The sequence below is a fragment of the Erpetoichthys calabaricus genome, chromosome 14, assembly GCF_900747795.2.
Source record: "Erpetoichthys calabaricus chromosome 14, fErpCal1.3, whole genome shotgun sequence".
Taxonomy (NCBI): domain Eukaryota; kingdom Metazoa; phylum Chordata; class Cladistia; order Polypteriformes; family Polypteridae; genus Erpetoichthys; species Erpetoichthys calabaricus.
In genome coordinates this window covers 11,069,416-11,088,245 of record NC_041407.2, presented here as the reverse complement: position 1 = coordinate 11,088,245, position 18,830 = coordinate 11,069,416, and the positions used below count along the sequence as shown (strand labels likewise).

The window sequence follows — 18,830 nt, the reverse complement described above, 5'->3', positions numbered from 1 at the left end:
TTTATGTATGTATACTTATAATAAATGTATACATATAATAAAAAATGAAAATTTATTGTAAAATTTGTGATTTAAATTAATATCTATATATCAGTGGCGTAGCTGGAGTTCATGTTGTCCGGGGCGGTGAAAAATTTGACGCCCCAAAGCTGAAAGAAATTTTTTTTTTGCGCCTCTTCAAGGAACAAAAAAAAAGTAAAGTACCGTAGTTTGGACGCCTCTAAATAGCTGTCGCTCGGAGCGGACTGCCCCACCAACCCCGGCCAAGCTACAGCACTGCTATATACTGTATTTTGGCTTTTGATGTGCCGCGGAATTCTAGGAAGAACTTTGGTGTGTCGTAGGTGAGAAAAGGTTGCGGAGCACTGGTGTAGAAGGCCCAACAATTCGCACTCCATGGCTGGAGAAAAACCAAGCCATGAAGTCCAAGGAGCTCCCTGCAGGCCTCTGTGAGCAGATTGAGGTGATGCGTACATCAGGGCAAGGGGATCAAACCATTTGTAAAGCTTTGAGTGGTCCCAGGAGTGCAGTGGCCTCAAGAATTGTGAAATGGAAGATGTTTGGAACCACCAGGACTCTTTCTAGAGTTGGCGCTCCAGCCAAGCTGAGTAACTGGACAAGAAGAGTCCTGGTTAAGGAGGTGACCAAGAGCTCAAAGGTCACTCTATCAGAGCTTCAGCAGTCCCCTGCTGAAATGGAGGAGCCTGTCTGAAGGACAACCACCTCAGCAGCACCCCGTCGCTCTTGAGTAAAAGGCTTATGACAGCTTGAAGAAGGCTCTGAGCACGCGGAAAAAGACTCTGGTCTGATGAGACAAAAACTGAACTCTTTGGGCAGAACTCCAAGCACCGTGTCTAGTAAAAACCCAACACAGCTCATTGCCTGCTTAATACCACCCCTCCAGTGAAGCATGGTGGTGCCAACCTCAGACTAGGGGGTTCCTTCTCAGCAGCAGAGACAGGCAGACAGGTCATAATTGAAGTAAGGATGAATGCAGCCAAATACAGAGAGGTTCTTGAAGAAAATCCACTCCAAAGTGCACACCACCTTAGCAAACATAACATACTGGCCATAGAGAGATACACAGATAGATATGAAAGGCACTCTATGATAAATAGATAGAAATGAAAGGCAGTATATAATAGATAGATAGGAAAGGCACTATATAATATATAGTGTATGAAAGGCACTATATAATATATATGAAAGGCACTATATAATATAGATATGAAAGGCATAATAGATGTGAAAGGCAGTAGATAGATAGAAACGAAAGGCAGTATATAATAGATATTGCATGAAAGGCACTATATCATAGATGTGAAAGGCAGTAAAGAGATAGATATGAAAGGCACTATATAATAGATACGGCAGTATATAATAAATAGATATGAAAGGCAGTGTTTGATAGAGTTATATATGAAGGGAACTATAAGATAAACAGATTGATACAGTAGATAGATAGATATCTATTTCTCCCAAGGGGAAAATTTGGCTTGAAGTGAAGAATATCAGACAACAAAAAATTCAGAACCTTAGAGCCAGAGGTTAGCACCTGTCTGTGCAGCACAGAGAAGAAAACCTTCACGTCCCAAAGCACTTTGTGAAGAGGAGGATGGTTATACTAAGCAAGTTACGTTCTGCAAAAAGACAGCCTAGCAATACTGAGAGGCAACTTTGGTGAAAGTGACAAGTCCCGGGAGGGCCACTCCAAATACCCCCAAGGAGCAAGCTGGCACCATGGACATTATCTTTAAAAAGGAAACAAACACGGAGCAACATTTGCAAATGTCAGAAGCAGTACATGTCCACGTCCAAGACAGAAGCTCAGGTTTGGTGCCTGTGCGGCTCCCTCTTTGATCCTACAGTATGACTTGTTAAGCTTATAACAACAGGAATTAAGATCTTTGGCTCATTAGTGGGTGCCAGTCACTACTGTGGCCAAGTGCCAGCATTAAAAAGATGCAAAGTTGGAAAATAGCCAATAGGATCTGAAAAGGATCAGCAAATTACCCCGTGTCCACTGAGGAAACCAAGTGACAATCACCATAACGGCAGAACGAACAAGAACAGCAGCAAAGCCCGCTGAGCGCCAAGCACATCGCAGGACACCTTTATCAGCATGCACAAAGTTGTATGCCAGCCAAACCAGGATCTCATCATCCAAGATGTGGTACATTGGTGTTCAAACATTCACAATCAAGTGTTAAGTCTTGTGTTTACTGATCACTGAAGGGGGGGGGGGGGGGGGGTTGAGATGGCAAAGTGAGGACCAAACACTGCTCATTGCCTGCCCTACAGTGAAGCACGGTGGTGGCATCCTCATATTGTGGGGTTCCTTATCAGTGACAGGGACAGGCAGACGGGTCAGGATTGAAGTAAGGGCTGAAGGCAGCCAAATAGAGAGGGGTCCTCGAAGATAAACCTGCACCGGAGTGCACACCGCCTCAGACTGGGGCAGAATAATCGATCTACTGATGCTTTGCAAGTCTTATGAAGATCAAAATAGGCCTTTTTGGAGATCTTGTTAGACAAGAGGAAACAAGTAATATGTGCATTTTTGCAGTACCTCAACTAAAGTATTACCTCGACTTGTAATAAACTGGCAAAACTTTTTGAAAACACGTCCCCACTTTGACATGATGAGTTACGGAGTACAGATTGATGGACACAAATGGCCAAATTATCCACTTAAAATTACATTTTTGGGTGGCATTCTCCTTTAATCCACCAGTAATCACACTGCACAAACATGGACATGGCAGTACCAGGCTGTGTGCCTTAAGATGGCATTCATTAATTAAACGTGCTTTAAAAAATTGCCAGAGCTCCACCTGTAAAGCTCAAAGGATCAGTTAATCAGATCCTTTCCAAGGCATCATTCCAAGGCAACCCAGATGACTATACGTCAAACACTTAAGAAGAACGGTGTTCTTGTACACCATGGGCTGGTGTAACTGGGTTTTAGTTCTTTAAATTCTATAAGCCATCCTTTACAATTCCTTTTGTTCCACTACCATCCTCCTTCTTCTGCAAATATTGACAGAAGTCACTGGTGTCAGCCATAATTGGAGCAGCTTGGATGTGTAATGCCACCCGAAGACCATTCAGTAGATGGAGCCGCCCCAGCCTCCTCCTCAAGAGTTTGGACAGCCAGGCCCAGTCATTGAACGTCACCGCATGGACTCTGCCCACTTTATTTGACTTATCGCCACCTGGTCCTGGGATATTCCAGTTTCTTGAATGTCTGGAAGTCAACTCCCCCATCGGCAGCTACAGATCAAGATTTGTACTGACCCACTCAGTATCTGCTGAGAACGTGTTTCAAATGATAATATAAATCATCTTTGTGGGTAAGCATAGAGGGCAACACGGAGATTTAAAAAAAAAATAAAATAAAAACAAATTAAAAGAAAACACACCTATGGTAGGAAACCAAATCTGGAGAATTCTATAGAAATGGTGGCCTCTGATTCCATTGAGTCCAGATCTGATGGCAACGAAAGAACTTCTTTTAGGCGTTTCAGGGTTAGGGTTACATTATGAAGCTCTGCCAACAGACTTCTACTACAATTCCTCAAGTGGGAAAATAACTCAGAAATACAGCATTACTCACTCTTTGACCTTCAAATTGGGCAGAATAAAGATGGACCCTCTCCACTGCCAGCAGCTAGAGACAGTCAAAGGATCCAACTCAGAAAGACAGCAGCAGGCTAAGCTCATTCTTGTGTGGGGCTTTATTTGGGATGTAAGCCTTCCTTTGAAATGTGCCCTGGTGCCATATTTTAGACTTGAAACAGCAGCACTGCCCTCTATTGAGCAAACATAGTATACTGTGCATATATAGAGAGACAGGAAAGGCACTATATAATAGATATTATGAAAGACGCTACATAACAGACACAGTAGATAAAATTAATATCTATCTACTAGTATGGAGTGTCTTTCCTATCTATTTTATCCTGCCTACTACGCTAAAATACATAGGTTTTAATTTTAGCGTAGTAGGCAGGATAAAATAGAGATATTTATCTAGTATGTAGGGTCTTTCCTATCTATATATATGTTATCTATATATATCTCTTTATCTATAGTGTGTCTATCCTGTCCTGCCTACAAGGCCAAAATTAAAACCTATCTATGTATTTTAGCATAGTAGGCAGGACAAGACAGAGACACATAGATAGAAGACACTATATAATAGATATTTATTTATTTTATCTTTATGTCTATCTATTATATAGTGACTTCTATCTATGTGTCTCTGTCTTGTCCTGCCTACTATGCTAAAATACATAGATAGGTTTTAATTTTAGCATTGTAGGCAGGACAAGACAGACAGACAGATCGATCTGAAAGGCACTATATAATAGATAAATGGACAGACAGACATTATGATGAAAGACACTATATACTGTAATAGATAGATAACCTCCATAAATCAGGCACCATTATTATATTCCTCCAGCCTTGGAAGGAGCGGGTCTTTTGATGGCATCCTCTGGCAATGAACCAATAGTGTGCTAGAAACCAGAGATATGGGTGGTGTCAGCAACTCCCTCCGTTTGGTGTTGATATTGTTCAGCCTACCTGAGCCCACCAGAGGGTCTCTAAGTATACATACCTGACGGTTAATCGATCGATCAAGAGAACTTTATTTGTCCCAAGAGGAAAACTCTGATTTAAGTGATGGATTTTAGACCACAAAAAGTTAAGAACCCCAGAGCCAGAGGTTGGCAAACAAAACAGCGCCACCTGTCAATGCTAAGGGTCTGTGCAGCACAGAGAAGAAAACGTTGACGTCCTACAGCACATTGCGAACACAAGGACGGTCATCATAAGTAAGTTATGTGCTGTAAAGTGACAGCCTAGCCAGAGTAAGAGGGATCTCCGTGACAAGTTCCAGGATGGCAGCTGGGAATACCCCCAAAGGAACAAGCTGGCCCCCAGCACATCATCTAGAAAAAGGGCCCAAAATAGAGCACAACATTTTCAGATGCCAGAAGCAGTAAGCATCCGCGTTTAGGAGAGAGCTCAGGTCTGGTGCCTGTGCGGCTGCCTCTTTGATACTGCGACTGACTACAAGCAGCTTATAACAACAGGAATTAAGAGCTTTGGCTAATTAGAGTTTACCAGTCACTATTGCGGCATTAAAAAGGTGCAAAGCTGGAAAATGGCCAACAGGATCTAAAAAGGATCAGCAAATTAGCCTCTCTCTACTGAGGAAACTTTTCATGAGGCACTAAATCAAATGCCACCTGTAGGCTTGAGGGCAAGCAGTACTTCCAGGTGCCACTGACTCATGTTGCGAGCCATGGCTGCCCAGACACTTATCCCAGAACGAGTCTAGAATCCAACCCCACTGTCCACCTCACCTCAGTACAGCTAGGTAAATAAAGGTAGGAAAGCGCGTTTTTTAAAGCGTCTTTCACAGACAACGCCATCACAAGGCACTAAAGTACAGAGTAAGATCTACTCATAAAAACGCAACCCTAAGGGCAGATGGTGTAATCTGAGCAAAATGTCTGAGCACCAAGATCTGGAAGACAATGTTTTTATTTCTCTCTTTTTTTTTTAAGAAAGTCCCGGAACAGTCTAAAAATGCAACGGCCTGAAAAACAACTGGAAGCGCTCATCATTGTTACGATGCACTGTCCTAGATGGTCAGATGCAGTGAGGTCACATCATATTTTGGAATGTCCACCTTCCTTCAGAGTACTTTGACCAGATGGAAGAAGATCATCTTATTTTCATCACAAAAAAAAAAAAGATCCATGTCAATGGTTTACATTTTTACAGTTAGCCGAGTTGAAAGATTAACAGAATTGTTCAAAAAGTCAGACAAGGAAGGACTAAGCGAAGGATGGGGATGGTAAAGAGGATGGGGGCGTTTGTGACAACTGCCATTTAAAAGATTTCCCTCCAGCTACAGAGACTGCCAACCTGACATACAGTATCTCATAAAAGTGAGTACACCCCTCACATTTTTGTAAATATTTTATTCTATCTTTTCATGGGACAACACTGAAGATATGACACTTTGACACAATGTAAAGTAGTCCGTGTACAGCTTGTATAACAGTAAGTTTGCTGTCCCCTCAAAATAACTCAACACACAGCCATTAATGTCTAAATCACTGGCAACAAAAGTGAGTACACCCTAAGTGAAAACTGTCCAAATTCTGCCCAATTAGCCATTTTCCCTCCCTGGTGTCATGTGACTCATTAGTGTTACAAGGTCTCAGGTGTGTTAAATTTGGTGTTATCGCTCTCACACTCTCATACTGGGCACTGGAAGTTCAACATGGAACCTCATGGCAAAGAACTTCACTGAGGATCTGAAAAATAGAATTGTTGCTCTACATAAAGATGGCCTCAGCTATAAGAAGATTGGCAACAGCCTGAATCTGGTGGCCAAGACCATACAGCGGTTTAACAGGACAGGTTCCACTCAGAACAGGCCTCACCATAGTCGAGCAAAGAAGTTGAGTGCCACATGCTCAGCGTCATATCCAGAGGTTGTCTTTTGAAAATCGACGTATGAGTGCTGCCAGCATTGCTGCAGAGGTCAGCCTGTCAGTGCTCAGACCATACGCCCGCCGCACACTGCATCAAATTGGTCTGCATGGCTGTCGTCCCAGAAGGAAGTCTCTTCTAAAGATGATGCACAAGAAAGCCCGCAAACAGTTTGCTGAAGACAAACAGACTTAAGGACATGGATTGTTGGAACCATGCCCTGTGGTCTGATGAGACCAAGATCAACTTATTTGGTTCAGATGGTGTCAAGCGTGTGTGGGGGCAACCAGGTGAGGAGTACAAAGACAAGTGTGTCTTGCCTACAGTCAAGCATGGTGGTGGGAGTGTCATGGTTTGGGACTGCAGGAGTGCTGTCGGCACTGGGGAGCTACGGTTCATTGAGGGCACCATGAATGCCAACATGTACTGTGACATACTGAAGCAGAGCATGATCCCCTCCCTTCGGAAACTGGGAGCCCAAACACACCTCCAAGATGACCACTGCCTTGCTGAAGAAACTGAGGACTGGCCAAGCATGTCTCCAGACCTAAACCCTACTGAGCATCTGTGGATCATCCTCAAAACTGAAGGTGAAGGAACGCAAGGTCTTGAACATCCACCAGCTCCGTGATGTCGTCATGGACAGAGGATTCCAGTGGCAACCTGTGAAGCTCTAGTGAACTCCATGCCCAAGAGAGTTAAGGCAGTGCTGGGAAATAATAGTGGCCACACAAAATAGACACTTTGGGCACAATTTGGACATTTTTCAGTTTTGTTACCAGCAGTTTAGACATTAACTAAGGGGCTCCGCCCCCTGCTCGCTTCGCTCGCCAACCCCTGGTGTTGTGAATTTACAAAGAGCGTGATGTATGAATGAGATATAGCATAGTGTGAAGGTGTAGATGACGCATATATAAATGTAATGAATTATTATTATTATTATTATTATTATATAGGAAGCAAATAAAGTTGTTCATGTCCAAAAACGGGTTCAGAGAGGAAGATGCTAACTTTGTGTATGGTTTGTTCTTGTGATTTGTTGATGGTTATGGTCAAGGCAGGTCTAATGGGGAACTGTCGCCGTTTAAGTGTAAAAGGTAATTACAGGTCAGAAGTTGTAAGGTAATTGTAGGAATTAGAACAGTATTGTTAGCATGTGATTCTGTAAGAAGTTTTGCTTTAATAACATTGTGTGGCATGGTGTTGACGACTAAACGTGTACCATTGCATAAACCGTGTTTAGTGTTAAGGTTTCTTAATAGCATGATTATTGTTCCATTTTTAAGGCTAAGATTGTGTTGTGGTAATCCGGCTGGGTTAATAGTGTTCAAATAATCTAAGGGGAAATTAAGATGGTCATTGTCGTCATCAGAGTTAACTTTGTCAGAGCTTAGAAAGAGCTGTGCCACTCCAGGAAGTAATGAAATGACCTGGTTATTAATGTGATCAACATTAATATTTTTTGGACATAATATAGTTCGTTGTGTTAAAAGGGGTATTTGGTGTAATGAGATTGTTGTTCCAAATATATAGCCGAGCACATGGCATATGGAAAAATAGCTAAGTACTGTGTAAAATCTCCTCCTAATAAAAGTACCTTTCTTCCAAAGGGAATATTATTATTCATCAACGTTAGTAGAAGTTTATGAATGGTGTTGAGTAAGTGACTGGATGCCATTAGATGCAAAAGCAAATGAACTATTGTAGGATCTAATGCAGTTCATAAAATTTTTACTTTCAGGTACTGCGTTAGTTAGAAGTTTCTGTAGATATTTGGGACGTGCTATTCTGGAGCTGTAATCGATTTGCCTGTGCTGTGTGAGAAGCCCGTTGCAGTTTACGGCGTTAATTGTTTGTATTGAGCCTTGCCCGTTTTTGTATGTCGGTTAGTCGTCCGACGTGTATTGTTTTTTTTCATGCGGGTTCGTGTGTTTGGTCCCGTCACTCGAGTCGTATCGTTTTGTACCCGTGAGCGTGAATTCATGACTTGTTTGTTCTTCAGCGTTAGAAATATGGATAAGTAATAAGGAGGATCATACTCACTGTTAATATGGAGCCTTTTCTGTGGTTGAACGGGTAATAGTGCATCAGTGTAATGAGATCGACTTATGCTGCATAATATGAATGTGTTCAGATGATGTATATTTAATACGGACGGTTCGTTCAGTAATGGGGCTTTGTGTCTCATTTCTTATTTATGTTAGTGTGGTCGTGGGTCCGAGATGTGCCACTCCAGGAAGTAATGAAATGACCTGGTTATTAATGTGATCAACATTAATATTTTTTGGACAGAATATAGTTAGTTGTGTTAAAAGGGGTATTTGGTGTAATGAGATTGTTGTTCCAAATATCTCCGTAACTCTTTTGAAAGCAATGCCAATTGTCTGCGTATTTTAAGGTGGACTGAAGAATAGCCGAGCGCATGACATGTGAAACAATAGCTAAGCACTGTGTAAAATCTCCTCCTAATAAAAGTACCTTTCCTCCAAAGGGAATATTATTAATCATCCACGTTTGTAGAAGTGTATCAATGGTGTTGAGTAAGTGAGTGGATGCCATTAGATGCAAAAGCAAATGAACTATTGTAGGATGTAATGCAGTTCATAAATTTTTTACTTTCAGGTACTTCGTCAGTTAGAAGCTTCTGTAGATATGCAGGATATGAATGTAAAGGAGGCAGTCAAATTTGACCCTTTTGACAATAACGTGTAAATTCATTACTTGTATTGCGAGTTGTTTCTTCAGGGAAGTTAAGTGAATGACAATGATTGCAAATGACATTCATTAATCCCAATGAATTTTCATGAATAGTGGACTCATTATTGAACGCGTTGTCAGCTAAGTGGCGCAATCGTTTAGCAGGTGTCTAAATATGGATAAGTAATAAGGAGGATCGCACTCACTGTTAATATGGAGCCTTTTCTGTGGTTGAACGGTTAATAGTGCATCAGTGTAATGAGATCGATCTTTGCTGCATAATTTGAATGTGTTCAGATGACGTATATTTAATACGGACGGTTCGTTTAGTAATGGTACTTTGTGTCTCATTTCTTATTTATGTTAGTGTGGTCGTGGGTCCGAATCCTGCTTTTTGTGTATGTTTCGTGTGCTATGTCCGTAGTCTGTCCCATTTTGTGTCCAATGGGTTTGTGTGGCGCTCGCGTCTGACCTCTTTTTTTTTTTTTTTGTGCTGGGGGCGTTGCCTCATTTGTGTGTCTTGGGTCTCAATTCTCTTCTTTGTGTGTGTTCCGTTTCGCGTCTGACTCCTTTTTTCTGTGTGCTATGGGCGCCTCATTTCTTATTTTACGTTGCTCTGCATCCGGTTTCCGTTGCTTGGAAGGGGGGTTTTGTGGGGGCGCTTGCGCAGTACGTCTTTTGCGGCTGCGGCCCATGGCCGGATGGCCCTGCGTCCATCCGGTTTACCATTCTCGGTTAGTAATATGGATAGCTGTGTGTTGAGTTATTTTGAGGGGACAGCAAACTTACACTGTTATACAAGCTGTTCACGGACTAGATAGATAGATAGATAGATAGATAGATAGATAGATAGATAGATAGATAGATAGATAGATAGATAGATAGATAGATAGATAGATAGATAGATAGATAGATAGATAGATAGATAGATAGATAGATTTCAATTTTAGTATAGTAGGCAGGATTAGATAAACTATTAATCCCAAGGGGAAATTCACATACTCCAGCAGCAGCATACTGATAAAAAAAGAGAAAAATAAAGTCATACACGGAGTCACTTTACATTGTATCAAAGTGTCAGATCTTCAGTGTTGTCCCATGAAAAGATATAATAAAATATTTACAAAAATGTGAGGGGTGTTCTCACTTTTGTGAGATACTGTATTCCTATAACTCCAGAGAATGGCGTGCATGCTAACTGTACAAATTAACTGGCTGCTCTGCTATCTGTGACGCTTCAGGTCATTTGAGCAATGCCAGCAGCAGTTTCGTCCTTACGTATTTAGTACCCAGGAAAACATCCGGGTTTGCAAAAACAATCAAACAATGGCAATGTGTGACAGCCTCCTCCACCGCCATCAATGCATCATGGCTGAGGGCCTAATGTGCAGAAACCTCATGCAAATCTCCAGCTTGTCAACTATGCAATTAAAAAGTGAGCTGCAGTGAAGCGGAAATTAGCCACTGGGCGAAGAGGAAAGACAACACAAAAAGGACAACGTCAGGGCTTCCCCTCACAGCAGCCGGAAAATGTTAGCATGCACTTTTCCAAGAATCACAGCAGAAGGAATGTTCTGTGTCACACTAAATCTTCTAAGTGACAAAAAGTTGGCAGAACGAGTCTCCTTGCCACACATTTACTTGTATTGTAATGGGACTCACTGCTATTTAATTTATCAAATTAGGAAGGCCATTGCAGTCTTCAGTTTAAGAAGTTCCACTATAAAGGTAGGTCGTCTTTGGTTCAATCCCCACCGCATTGTATGATCTTGAGTGCATCACATAGCAATGAGAATCCCGACAGCATTAACAAACTTTACCTCATCTAATGAAAGGAGGACGGTTGTTTCATAGCTCTTGTTAAAATGAGTTGAGACGACCTAGGAGACTATTTTTTAAATTAGAAGCTGTAGTTGCGACTGTGCGCAGAAAAGGTGCGGGCTGACAGCAGGAGAGAGAGATCAGCCGACGTCACCAGGAAGCCCACCCACCACTCACACAGTTCATAAACAGTCTGTGCATGGCTGACAAATGGAGTTCCATCTATTCGCTCACGCTGTGAGGAGACTGCTTCTGAGCCGCATGTCACGGGTTTGCAGGGGGCCACCAGAAGCTACCATAGCACCAGTCTTCAAACGGAGATGCTTTGTGATGCGAGTCCACGGCAATTCACGTGGCGATGAGGATGGGTTTTACACTGTGGACTGGCGATTCTGCACAGAAAAAGGTGACATAGAAAGATCAACTGATATCACCAGGAAGCTTACGGCTGACAGATAGATCATCGGATTGGCTGGCCCAGCGCTTTCTCAGCTGTGGAATGGCCAAATGGGGGAGGCAGTTTGATGGCCAAGGTCTCCAGGACTCTAAACAATCCAAATCATTTTATGTGATACCATCTCCTGTTAAAAAATGTACAAATATGGAGCAGAATTTATTTTTATACTGTACTGCCCGGGATTGGTTCCTGCCTTGTGCCCTGTGTTGGCTGGGATTGGCTCCAGCAGACCCCCGTGACCCTGTATTCGGATTCAGCGGGTTGGAAAATGGATGGATGGATTTATTGAGTATTTGTTCTGTTCTGTGTATTTTATTGTATTGACCCCCTTGTTTTTGACACCCACTCTTTGAACTGCCTTTCCCAAGGTTTCTTCCATTTTTTTCCCCCTACAAGGCTTTTTTTTTTTTTGGGTGTTTCTCCTTGTCATCTTAGAGAGTCAAGGCTGGGGGGCTGTCAAGAGGCAGGGCCTGTTAAAGCCAATTGTGGAACCACTTGTGTGATTTTGGGCTATACAAAAATAAATTGTATTGTATAGAGTTTCTCTTATTAGCTTGCACTGTGAGGTGACCGCTTCCGAGCCGGATCTCACAGGTTCTCAGGAGGCCACCACACAGTGGAGAAACTGCTTCATGGTACAAGTCTACAGCAATTCGACTATGGGATTTACTCCAAGGATGGATGGAGTATAGTGGCGATACGGGGAAGAAAAGGTTTGGGGGGGCTGACACAGAGAAAAATCAGCCGACGTCACCAGGAAGCACTCCACTTGCAGCGTTCAGAAACGTTCTCGGTGCGGCGGACTACAGGACCCCTCCAGTTAGTTCACGCTGCTAGGAGATGGCAGGTTCATAGGTGGCCACTTAACCACACTTTGAAGTTAGATGCTTGGTGATGCAATTCAGAACCCAATTTTTGTTATTCACACGAGTTATTTAATTCTTTGGCTTTCATTTACCCACTTTGGGTGATTCTTTAATGGTAGATTTTTGGGTAACACGTTAGTTTAGGAATCCCAGTCTGTGTGGCATCTACATTTTTGACAATTTCACAAAATTTTACACATAAACAGTCATTGGCCTAATAGATAGATAGAGATATCTCTATCTATATCTATATATCTATATCTCTATATATCCATCCATCCATCCATTGTCCAACCCGCTGAATCCGAACACAGGGTCACGGGGGTCTGCTGGAGCCAATCCCAGCCAACAAAGGGCACAAGGCAGGAACCAATCCCGGGCAGGGTGCCAACCCACCTATCTCTATATATCTATATCTATATATCTCTATCTCTCTATCTATTTAGATAGCCCAGAATTAGGTTGAAACACGTGACGCGTACTCTTTGCATTTATTTGACAGTAAACTATTTCAACCATATATATATATTAGAAAGGGGCTGTAATAAACAAAGGCAACCCAAAATTGTGATGTTTGCAAGTCCCCCAATCCCATGTCCCCTTGTGGGTTTTCACCCATCTAGGCCAGTTTACCATCCCGTATCTCTTGGCCCTGTATGAGCGAGGGTGGGTGGGTACGTGCGTGCGAGTGCGCTCTACGATGGATTAGTGGCCCTGGCCGTTGGAGATCAGTTCCAGATCCACGTGATCCTGTAAATGGGGTTGGGGTGGGGAACGGGTCTGAAAAAAAAAAATGGGATGGACAGATATGGTGATGCTGTTCGCTCGTTCTGATTTTCACAGTCCACCCTCAAAACTACCTTTGAGATAAATGAAATGACAAGCAAGTCTAAATAAGTACAGAAGAGTTTGGAAACAACCAAATGAACATTCAAAAGACAAAGAACCTCAGCAATAACAGCCAAGCCTTGTGCTTCTCACTTTTCGCACAAATTCTGCCTCACCGGATCAACTTGTTTTTCAAGCTGCTTCACATCCCAAGCAGGTCCAAGTTAATTGACCATACCATAGCTAATAACAACAGCCAGAAGGCATTTATATAGCACATTGTCTTTCAAAAGAGCTTTACAAAGAGTTTGAAAAGTGAAGCTCAAAGGGCTTTACAAACAGTAATAATAATAATAATTCATTACATTTATATAGCGCTTTTAGAAACAAAAGGTAGAAATGGAAGAATTCCTAACAGAGGTTAAATTAAATTACAATTCAATTAATTTCTTATTTCAAGCTAGAACACTGAAAGTGCAAAATCATCAATTCTTAATTGTTCTGACAAGCCACGCAGTTTCTTTCAGAAAAAAATATTGCATATTGTGATATTTCTCAAAGGCATACGGCAATTAAAAATATTCACGCCCTTGGAAGTTTCCACGTGTTGTTACACAACATTCAGTGCGTTTACATGCACACAGAAAACCGGGATAAGGCAAGTAACCCAGCTTCTTAAAGACCTCGGTTTACATGGAGGAGTTTGCATCAGGAGTTCTCCTTTATCATAAAAGAGTTGGGTTCGGGATATGCTTAAAGCCACAAGACTTGAGGGCGCTGCTGCTACACAAGCATTGTACGGACTATACTTGTGCACATACTTTATGTAAATCTGGAGGATTCCACCAGAAGGCAGTGTGAGACATCATCACAGTGAGAAAACGACGTCTGGTTTCACTGTGTTGTAAGTTGAGGGGAAAAACGTGCAAAAAAAGATGGCAACAGCCACACAGAAGATAGTATGCGAGACCTTTAAATGTATCGCGTCATTACGATGGAGAACATGCAACGTTTGTATTGCCTATGCGACAAATGAATGAAGAAAAGTACCACGAACACTTTCATGTCAGCATTTATGTGCAACAATTTGCTTCACAGCATCAAACCATTCATCAAACATAGAAGCACGCATATTGATCCTGCTGGAGCTGCAACGTGGCTTGCCATCACACTGCATCATCACGCAACGGCCGAATCCGCACTTTTCTCTGGCAATTTCCGCTTTGCATAGACGCATCTGTCTCGAATCGTTTCCATTTTGACTTGCACATTTCCACATCCACTTTCAAAGAGCTGGCAATTTGAAACTAGCTGTTCTGACAGGCACGTCTGTCACCATGTAGATGTCGATAGTAAATAACGATGCAGATGTCACGTAACAACTTGAACACACCACACCGCCCCCCAGATTTTTGCTCTTGCTACAACTCGTGCATTGCGTGGTGTTAATTTCTGACAATGTGCTCCGAGGAATTTTTCAAATGAGCACAAGGAACATGTGGCAGCCATGATGCGTGCACATAAGCGTTCTGAGAGTCAAGTGTAAACCCGACCATAGACTTCATCGTTGGCCACCACGAGCATGAAGCTGGTTATTTTCTTGTCTCATATATAAACGTCTACAAATGGAAGTGTGTCTGTCTGTCTGTCCGGCCCAGAAGTGAGAGGTGGAGTCAGGGTAAGGGCTCCACCTCCGAGGAAACAGAATCTCGCTTAGCCGCTAATAGACGAGCAAGGCGAGCATGTCGGCAAAACGAAACCTCCTAGGAGAGAGTTGTCCAGAGTAGCTCCTTTCAATTACCCGACATCTGTACATTTCGATTTTTTTTCCCTGACGATTTCAATAGTTTCTAGGACCCCAGGCTTTTTACAGCACAGGCTTACACAGCTAGTGTTTTATAATCATGTTTAGCCCTTCATGCGCTCTAAAGCAAAGAACGACGCAACCCTTTTTAGATCCTCGATCTGGGATGCTGATGATTCACGATAGGAACACTGGCTGCTGCATCACCTGATTCACACCATTTCAACACATCTAAAGCAAATAGCTGGATGAAAACCAGACGGACTCTTCATTCATAGAAATTGATTACCGGATTGCATGCAGCACACTCTTTTCTGCTTGGCTGTGCGAGTGAGTCCCTAGAAAGGAGCAGCAAATTGGTACATGTGCTTCTTGACTTACACCCAGTGCTACCAGGATAATAATAACGCATGAATTTTGACTTCAATAAGATATGCATTAGGTTACATGTTACTTTAAAAAGTGATCAGACTATGCAAGACACTTTACTTTTAATGTGTTACCCTACCACTCTAGAGACCGTGCTGCCGAGTTTAGCTCTGTACATTCATCTCATCAATTTACCAATTTCTGAAATACTCAGACAAATTGATTGAACCAGGAGAAGGACTAATTCGAATACCCAAGCGTTTACATCAGGAAATGTATGTTGTAAATGCTTCTACCTGTGGTTGCTGAGAAAGAGAATGAAGTTAAACAGGTGAACAGAGCACAGCAGACATGTGCAGACTACAAAGTCCTTAAGTGTATCATTTAAGGGTTTAAATGGCCAAATATCCGGGTTATTCGTGGAGGAGTCTACATCTGTTATTGTGGTTGGAGAAACCAGGTTAAGGGTTTACATAGCATTTTAGAAACTGTGATTCTGTGAATAACCAAGTTGTTAAAGTACAGTGGTACCTCAGTATACGTCCTTAATTCGTTCCAGATCCTTGGACTTATACCAAACAAATTTTTCCCATAAGAAATAAAGGGAACATGATTAATCCGTTCCCATGAACAAAAATCCTATTGTTATTGTCATATTATACATTGATGGGGTTGTATAAAATAATTTAAACACTGCTTAATACTAAAATACATAAATACAAAAATAATTAGATGAAATAAATGAAAATATAACCTCACTTTACCTTGCTGAGAAGAGTCAAGTGCCTACTAGGATGGTGCTGAGAAGCGAGGAGGAGTAGGAGATGTTATTGTTTGGAAGGAAACCATTGCCTCCGATACGCTATCGCCAGCGCACTGTTTGTTATGCAGATCAAAAGAAAATTTTTCAACATGCTGTAATGTCCCTGATATTTGTTTGGTAATCGATTTCGCCCCCTTCACAGCGTTAGCCGATTTAATAACGTCTTTTTCACAATCGTAGATACCGTCGTTCTCGGCATACGGTATGCAGCAGCCAAGTCCCGGATACGCAAACACAAAATCACGTGAAAATTCACAGAGAGTTATCACTGAATGCTAGCAACTGGCGCACTGACGCTTGTGGGCACTCGTGGCTTTGTCTTGAGAGAGGTAAACAAGGGTAGCACACAGAGTTCTAGCACGCGAGTCATATTCCAAACAAAGGTCATATACCAAGCAAAATTTTTCGCGTCCAAACAGGACGTATACCAAGTTGGACTTATTCCGAGATACCACTGTACATGTAAACACACTGATGTATCCTGGTGGATTTCATTTGACGTTTCTGACACTGGGCAATAGAAAAAGACTCTTTAATGTCAAAGGGAACACAGATCTCTGTGGAAGTGGTCTAAATTAATTACAAATATAAAACAAAAAAACATACGTATTCACCCCCTTTAATATGACACCCCTAAATCATCACTGGTGCCACCAACTGGTTTTAGAAGTCACAAAATTAGTTCAATGGAGGTCACCTGTCTAGGATTTCAATTGATGGTCATCTAGATGGACTAAAAGGCTGACTTGTGGGAGTCTGTATGGTGGGCTAAATTACACAGTAAAGATAAAAAGAACAGGCCAAGCAAATCCGTGAAAAGCACAAGTCAGGAGATGGCAGTGAAAAAAAATTCCAAGTCAATGAAAATCCAGATAAATCGGTCATTAAGAAATGAAAAGAGTATGGCAGAGCTGGAAATCTGTCTTGAGCGGGCCATCCACAAAAACTGAAGACAACCAATGATGGAGGCCACCAAGAGAACTCGGAGGAAGTAACAAGCTACAGTGGTTCCGATTTGAAGGACTGTACAGACAGCAACCTTTGTCCGGGTTCTTCATGGGAGCACACAAACTCATGGCTGTCATCTACTACACACTGACTTGAGGGGGGTGAAGACTTACGTGATCAACCATTTTGTGTTTTGTACTCTTAATTTAGACCACTTTGCAGAGATCTGTTTTCACTTTGACATACCTGTTCATCAGTGTCAAAAAAAATTAAATTAAATCCACCTGGATTCAATGCTGTATAAAAATAAAATGGAAAAACTCCCAAGGTGGTGAATAATTTTTATGGGCACTATATTGTACATCGGTAAATTTTCCCCAAAAGGTGTACTGCCAATATGATATGTTGCTTACCGCACATCCCTAAAGGCCTGATTACAGGCCCGTCTGATTGAAGCAGTAGCCTTAAGCAGTCAAACCTGAGGGTGTGTGCAGCCAGGCAAGGCCTAAGGAGTCACTTACATTCAATTAGCCCCACGGGACACGTGTTCAAGTCTTCTTTACATATAATAAAGGTCCACCTGCACAGAAAGACAAGAGAAAACCCTAAATTGAGGTAGCCAGTGCTATGGTCTTCAGTGGTTGCAAAGTCCATTAAGATGGTAGTGAGGATTTAGCAATGCGACACCCAACTGCTTCTCAACGTCAGGTCTTCTAGGCACAGCCCAGCATGCTTACAAGACTTAGAGTCACTCTGCTGCCTTCACTCAAAGGAAAAGGTCTAAAAAGAGTTAGAAATATCTGGGCAACAAGTCACCAAGAGTGGCAATGGGTACCTGTTTTCATAAGAATAAAGCAATCCACTATTCTCACTAACACAGTTGACGCTCCTTTTTTTGGATGAAGGTCCTACAAGTCCATCAATGGCATGTGGAGTCCAAGCTGTTCATTGGCGCTTCCATCCGTGGCTTCACCAAGCATCTCTTTGGAGTACAATTTCAGTTGTTCCTCCATGTCTCCTGGTGACATTTCCCCAAATGTCTCTCTCTTCGCCTGCAGCAGTTGGAAGATGGCAGCAAGCTGCTCCCGTTGCACTCTTAAAAAAACAACAAAAGAGTAACAAAAGGGGCTGTCAGATTACCAACATGGGCATCAATCACTATCCCTAACTGGCACCACAGTTAATTGGCTGACTGGCACCCTGCGCCTCCATGAAGCTCACTTGCACTATGTGTTCCAGGCACCCACTTTCATAGCTCCTGGACTGGAGGGGACGGGATTAGTTGCATTCAATGGGTGGCTTCTCTGAGCTAAGGGTGGAAAAGGAGACAAGGTGGTCAGCAATCGAGCCGTCTGGTGTTCCTGCAAAGTAGTGCTTACCTTTGAGTAGCCGGGGAAGGTGACACGCATGCGTGACACGATACGACAAAACCAAACCGCGGGAGTCGGTGCTCACTATTGGATCAGTAGCTAATGACGAATCCCGCACTTCAGAATTGACTTAAGTTCTGTCGTACAAAGACGATCTTTAGTTTTGTTTCTGTTGTTTTCTAAGCAGAACAGGGCTTTGTGACGAGACCACAAATGAAACATACTGTTCCTCTCATTCCTTTTCAAAACAATCTCTCATTAAAACCTGTGGGAGAGCACAATTTCAAAAGTTCAAACACGGAAAAAACTTGCACTTAAGTTGCGAAACCCA

At 42.3% G+C, this 18,830-nt stretch overlaps 1 protein-coding gene across 1 annotated transcript in view; it reads right to left on the bottom strand.

Moving 5' to 3' along the window:
* Positions 1 to 13,429: 13,429 nt before the first annotated feature.
* The window catches only part of si:ch73-366l1.5 (FILIA-N KH-like domain-containing protein), a 39,928-nt gene continuing 34,527 nt past the window's right edge, over positions 13,430 to 18,830 (bottom strand). The window contains exon 4 of the mRNA XM_028819198.2: positions 13,430 to 18,224. Coding sequence (XP_028675031.2) covers positions 18,038 to 18,224 — 187 coding nt within the window. The 3' untranslated portion in view covers positions 13,430 to 18,037. The remainder of the gene's footprint in view (positions 18,225 to 18,830) is intronic.